Source organism: Mizuhopecten yessoensis, unplaced genomic scaffold, assembly GCF_002113885.1.
Source record: "Mizuhopecten yessoensis strain PY_sf001 unplaced genomic scaffold, ASM211388v2 scaffold10621, whole genome shotgun sequence".
Classification (NCBI taxonomy): Eukaryota; Metazoa; Mollusca; class Bivalvia; order Pectinida; family Pectinidae; genus Mizuhopecten; species Mizuhopecten yessoensis.
In genome coordinates this window covers 1,307,992-1,315,052 of record NW_018408638.1, presented here as the reverse complement: position 1 = coordinate 1,315,052, position 7,061 = coordinate 1,307,992, and the positions used below count along the sequence as shown (strand labels likewise).

Below are 7,061 nucleotides of genomic sequence, written 5' to 3'. Positions count from 1 at the left end.
ACATTATACCGTGGAAGGACGTCACAAACAGATCATTATACCGTGGAAGGACGTCACAAACGGAACATTATACCGTGGAAGGACGTCACAAACGGAACATTATACCGTGGAGGGAGGTCACAAACGGAACATTATACCGTGGAAGGAGGTCACAAACGGAACATTAAACCATGGAAGGACGTCACAAACAGACCATTATACCGTGGAAGGACGTCACAAACAGAACATTATACCGTGGAAGGACGTCACAGACGGAACATTATACCGTGGACGGACGTCACAAATGGACCATTATACCGTGGAAGGAAGTCACAAACGGAACATTATGCCGTGGAAGGAAGTCACAAACAGAACATTAAACCGTGGAAGGACGTCACAGACGGAACATTGGGTTAAAAAATGCCGATCTCATTATACCGTGGAAAGACGTCACAAACGGAACATTGGGTTAAAAAATGCCGAACTCTTTATACCGTGGAAGGACGTAACAAACAGAACATTGGGTCAAAAAATGCCGAACTCACTATACCGTGGACGAAAGTGACGAACAATCATTAAACCGGGGAAGGAGGTAACAAACGGAACATTATACCGAGAAAGGACGTCACAAACGTAACATTATACCGTGGAAGAACGTCACAAACGGAACATTGGGTCAAAAAATGCCGAACTCACTATACCCATGGAAGGACGTCACAAACTGAACATTATACCGTGGAAGAACGTCACAAACGGAACATTGGGTTAAAAAATGCCGAACTCTTTATACCGTGGAAGGACGTCATAACCAGATCATTATACCGTGGATGGACGTCACAAATGGAACAGTATACCCTGGAAGGACGTCACAAACGAAACATTAAACCATGGAAGGACGTCACAGACTGACCATTATACCGTGGAAGGACGTCCCAAACAGAACATTATACCGCGGAAGGACGTCACAAACGGAACATTGAGTTAAAAAATGCAGAACTCATTATACCGTGGAAGGAAGTCACAAACAGAACATTATTCCGTGGAAGGACGTCGAAAACGGAACATTATTCCGTGGAAGGACGTCACAACCAGAACATTATACCGTGGAAGAACGTCACAAACGGAACATTGGGTCGAAAACTGCCGAACTCATTATACCGCGGATGGACGTCACAAACGGAACATTGGATTAAAAAATGCCGAACTCATTAAACCGTGGAAGGAGGTAACAAACGGAACATTATACCGAGAAAGGACGTCACAAACGTAACATTATACCGTGGAAGAAGGTCACAAACGGAACATTATTCCGTGGAAGGACGTCACAACCGGAACATTATACCGTGGACGGACGTCACAAATGGAACAGTATACCCTGGAAGGACGTCACAAACGTAACATTATACCGTGGAAGAACGTCACAAACGGAACATTGGGTCGAAAAATGCCGAACTCATTAAACCGTGGAAGGAGGTCACAAACATATCATTATACCGTGGAAGGACCGCACAAAAAGAACATTATACCGTGGAAGAACGTCACAAACACATCATTATACCATTATACCGTGGAAGGACCGCACAAAAAGAACATTATAACGTGGAAGGACGGCACAAACGGAACATTATAACGTGGAAGGACCGCACAAAAAGAACATTATAACGTGGAAGGACGGCACAAACGGTACATTATACCGTGGAGGGAGGGCACAAACGGAACAATATACCGTGGAAGGACGTTACAAACAGAACATTAGGTCAAAAAATGCCGAACTCACTATTCCGTGGACGGAAGTGACGAACAGAACATATTGGGTCAAAGTCACCGTAATGCATACGCATTCATAGTCACCATAATACATGTCGCCACCCACGGACTACAAACTATTACCATACAGACAGAACATTATACCGTGGGAGGACGTCACAAACAGACCATTATTCCGTGGAAGGACGTCACAAGCAGATCATTATACCGTGGAAAGACGTCACAAACGGAACATAATACCGTGGAAGGACGTCATAAACAGATCATTATACCGCAGAAGGACGTCACAAACAGACCCTTATACCGTGGAAGGACGTGACAAACGGAACATTATACCTTTCAAGGACGTCACAAACGGAAGTGGAAGGACGTCACAAACCGAACATTATACCGTGGAAGAACGTCACAAACGGAACATTGGGTTAAAAAAGGCCGAACTCATTATACCGTGGAAGGACCTCACAAACGGAACATTATAACGTGGAAGGACGGCACAAACGGTACATTATACCGTGGAAGGACGTGACAAACGGAACATTATACCGAGAAAGGACGTCACAAACGTAACATTATACCGTGGAAGAACGTCACAAACACATCATTATACCATTATACCGTGGAAGGACCGCACAAACGGAACATTATACGGTGGAAGGACGTCACAAACCGAACATTATACCGTGGAAGAAGGTCACAAACGGAACATTATTCCGTGGACGGACGTCACAAATGGAACAGTATACCCTGGAAGGACGTCACAAACAGAAAATTATACCGTGGAAGGACGGCACAAACAGAACATTATACCAAATGCCGAACTCATTATACCGCGGATGGACGTCACAAACGGAACATTGAGTTAAAAAATGCAGAACTCATTATACCGTGGAACGACGTCACAAACGGAACATTGAGTTAAAAAATGCAGAACTCATTATACCGTGGAACGACGTCACAAACGGAACATTGGGTTAAAAAATGCCGAACTCTTTATACCGTGGAAGGACGTTACAAACAGAAAATTATAACGTGGAAGGAGGTTACAAACAGAACATTGGGTAAAAAAATGCCGAACTCACTATACCGTGGACGAAAGTGACGAACAATCATTAAACCGGGGAAGGAGGTAACAAACGGAACATTATACCTTTGAAGGACGTCACAAACAGACCATTATTCCGTGGAAGGACGTTACAAACGGAACATTATACCGAGAAAGGACGTCACAAACGTAACATTATACCGTGGAAGAAGGTCACAAACGGAACATTAAACCGTGGAAGGACGTCACAATCGGAACATTATACCGTGGACGGACGTCACAAATGGAACATTTTACCGTGGAAGGACGTCACAGACGGAACATTATACCGTGGAAGTACGTCACAAACAGAACATTCTACCGTGGAAGTACGTCACAAACAGAACATTCTACCGTGGAAGTACGTCACAAACAGAACATTATTCCGTGGAAGGACGTCACAAACGGAACATTATACCGTGGAAGGACCGCACAAACAGAACATTATACCGTGGAAGGACGTCACAAACAGATCATTATACCGTGGAAGGACGTCACAAACGGAACATTATACCGTGGAAGTACGTCACAAACGTAACATAATACCGTGGAAGGACTTTACAAACAGAACATTGGGTCAAAAAATGCCGAACTCACTATACCGTGGACGGAAGTGACGAACAGAACATATTGGGTCAAAGTCACCATAATGCATACGCATTCGTAGTCACCATAATACATGTCGCCACCCACGGACTACAAACAATTACAATACAGTACTCTGAAATGTCGTAACTGGAGCACCACACATCACGGTTCTTGTTATTCTGACAAATGTCTTACCAAAAGCTTAAAAAGGGTGGCACCATCATAAGCACCCGTCACAATCAACGAGAAACTGACCAAAATGATGGAGGGGACGTATAATAGGGTCAGAAACAACAGTAAGTATTGTGATTGGCTGTTAAGTGTTCGATTTTAAACAAGTACATTCTGTGACAATAGTAGATGGAACGAATGTTAACCGAACTTACAAGTTTTCAACTATGGTAACTAGTTGTATATGCAAAACATAATCTGCTTCGTTCCCAGCCACAAAGTCAGATCATTATGTCCTCCAACAAAACGGAAGCGATTTATATATGTAAATACTTTTTAGACAGCTCTTATCGCATTGTTTTATCAAAGCTTCGCGTCCTAACTATCACTTGCTATTGGCACACTTCCGGTGTTGCACACAGGTCGCCTTTGCACCGACAACATATAGCGAACTGGTCCCCTTTGGCGGCAGAAGAGACGACAACATTCCTTTCGGAAGTCTCGGTTAAAGATGCTGTATATGATAGGATTGGAAGCGTTGTTTATGCAATAAGTCTTCACGGCAACCTCTATCAACTGCTGAACGCGGATGCTCTGCTTCCGGAAGTCCACTATGTTACACTTGAGGATAATCTCGGTGGCGAGATAAGGGACATAACTGAATACGAAACTAGCAGTTACTACTATGAATATAAAGGTAGTTTTTGAGATATTTGCGTGCCTTTTTAAATCTAGCTGCTTTGGCTGCTCATTGTTCCCTCCTGACATTTCTTCCGGTGACGTCGAGGATTCACACTCGGTCAAATTGTTACTGGTAGTTCCGTGTTCTTCTATGGTTTGATCATGATCCACATTTATTAAGCGTTTCGGACTATTGGTTTCCACAAAGTTTGCCATTTGTTGTGAGTGTCGTTCTGAACAATTGATTGATCTCACAGTCATAAACACCTCGCCAGTATTCTGGTTTCTGTTTATTTTAGACGAATTGCTGTGTGCATTCACTCTATCCTTCGCAAGAACTCTTGTAGACTCCCCCAGATTGTGTCTAGACCAGTGGTAGACGACCCGTACAATGCGTATATAGACGAACAGGAGCAGAAAGAATCCCCCGACGACGATAAAGAGGAGGAAACCATAGTACAATCCAGGGAACAATTCGCCAAGCGAATCATCAATGGAACATGTTGTTGCTACGATCCCCGGCGCCGCCATCTTGATTGTCATGGTTCCATAGACAAAGGCGGTCGGCCAAGAAATACAGAGCGCCAGAATGAAGGTGTAGAAGATATTCCTGTGTGGAGAATGAATCAGAAAGGTCCTCATTGGGTGACATATCTTGTAGTACCGATCCAGGGATATACATAACAACAGAAGACCTTCCGACACATACGCCACCATGGCTACCGTCCGGATGAGTTTACACGGGATGACGTCTCCATACATCAGAGGAAAACGGATCTGAAATATCTCAAAAGGAATGCTGACCACACAGCACACGAGGTCAAACACAGACAACCAGTATATGTATACATTAGCACACGTCTTCTTGAACCGATAGCCGTAAGCATAGAACACAAACCCATTGCCTACCAGTCCGAGCACCATCATGGAGCCAGCAAAAAGCATCGCGGGCAAGTAAATTTCTACCTCTCTCTCGTTGGCAAACCACAGTAACGTACTTCCGGCTATTCCTGCAGAGTCATTTGTCATCCTGTCTGTAAAGTAAAAACTATTATTTGAATGCAGATTGAGGTATCACTACTTGAATTATGGGACGGTGATACGAAGTGTTCTGCGTTTGTCAGTGTTGAAATTAACCGGGCGATTGTTGTGCCAAGTCACTTTGGGTATCCTGGAGCGACATGAAACCTTCACGCCAATAATGCTGTCCTATATAAAAAAAAAAATATACTTAAAGTAAAGTACCTTCAATAAAACAACAACCGTTCAAAACTGGGCTAGTTACAATTATCCCGACTGTTCAACGTATTGACAAAGGTAAGGACAGGGTTGCATGTATTTTGCACATAAAACGACTCACAATTATGGTAATGTGTTTATCTTACAGCGGTAGGTGATGTGGTGTTTGTGTTAGCCGTCAGTTATCGATTTCTGATCCTTTTGGAGTTTGTAAGTTAACAAGTTTTGTATACGCCCGTCGTCCGACGAGTCGTATTATGGTATGGGCTGCCTTGTCTGATGTCCGATGTCCGATGTCCGTCCGTCCGTTAACTTTTCCTTGTCATCGCTCCCCTGCCTTCATTTACGAACATAACTTAATGAAACCTAGTTTACATATTGCATACCAATATAGCTCCAACAAGTTTTTGTTGCCAAATAAGGGCATTGTGTAGTAAACATTTTTATTTTAAATAAATTCCTTTCAAATGTTGTACGTTAATGCTAGAAGCATTAACTTTCGACATATATTACACGTTTTTTCTGATGACTTTCAACCTTCCGCATTTTGGCATATCACACTTGACATAGCAAAGCTGTTCATCATTTTTGCCGTTAATTTTTGCTTGTTTACGCGATAACTCAAACAATTGTTCTCAATTTTTGTCAAACTTGGTGGGATGTTTCATTACCTGAATGCATCGGATAGGATATTTAACTGCTATTCGGCAGAGTTTTGTCACTTTTTCATTGCGGGGCTATGCTTCTTTCATTGCATAAATAAGGACATTATCTGTCGACTTAAACTTAACAAGTGTTCCCCGATTTTAGTTAAACTACTTGGTTTTTTCATTACCTGAATACTTTGAATAGTTCTTAATTCGTGACATTTAAACGCTATTCGGCAGAGTTATGCCCCTTTTTCATTGCCAAATAAGGGCATCAACCTTTTAATTATTTATTTAAGACTCCTTCCTCAAAACCATTGTTCTAGTTTTAGTAATAGCAACATTGACCACGAAAGTGTTATTCTGAAAAATAAAATAGCTAGCGCCATAAACATAGTCAATAATGGCAAGGTCACAGTTACCAACAAAACGGTTGCAGTAAAAACATTTACATCACATGTCACTACTTGCTTCTAATATAGCAATGCCCTTCCGAGGGTCTGACGGGCGTATCATGCTTCCGCTTGGAGTGCTCTTGTTCATCTATTTATGGACTCTAGTGAATTACAAATTCTTTCATTTTCAAGCATTTCTGATTTAAGCTCGTTTTTTTTTAAATACGTCTAATTGAAATCTTGTATGGATTGGAAAAGCAACAAACAAAAGCGTGAAATGTGATTGAAGCAACCTTATTATTCGTATGTTTGTCATTACCACATAATAATTTCAGAATATCTTTAACGATTGTTGACGTGTATGTCGGCTTTTATAATCATTATATGTTACATAGAAACACGAGGGAAGGATGTAGATAGGTCGAGCTCAGCACGCCAAACGTTTACAGCGAAGATCTAGGCATACTCACCGCAAGGGTTTGCTGTCCCGTTTTATATCATTATTGAATCTCT

General features: G+C 42.1%; 1 protein-coding gene across 1 annotated transcript; it reads right to left on the bottom strand.

The window, feature by feature from the left end:
* Positions 1-3,964: 3,964 nt before the first annotated feature.
* On the bottom strand, positions 3,965-5,296 carry LOC110461459 (G-protein coupled receptor 84-like). The gene has a single exon (XM_021514915.1). The coding sequence runs from the start codon at positions 5,294-5,296 to the stop codon at positions 3,965-3,967; it is 1,332 nt and encodes a 443-aa protein (XP_021370590.1).
* Between the last annotated feature and the right edge of the window lie 1,765 nt (positions 5,297-7,061).

Bases quoted from the DNA above. Each gene is read 5' to 3' on its own strand.
- LOC110461459 (XM_021514915.1), bottom strand. From the start codon at position 5,296: ATGACAAATGACTCTGCAGGAATAGCCGGAAGTACGTTACTGTGGTTT.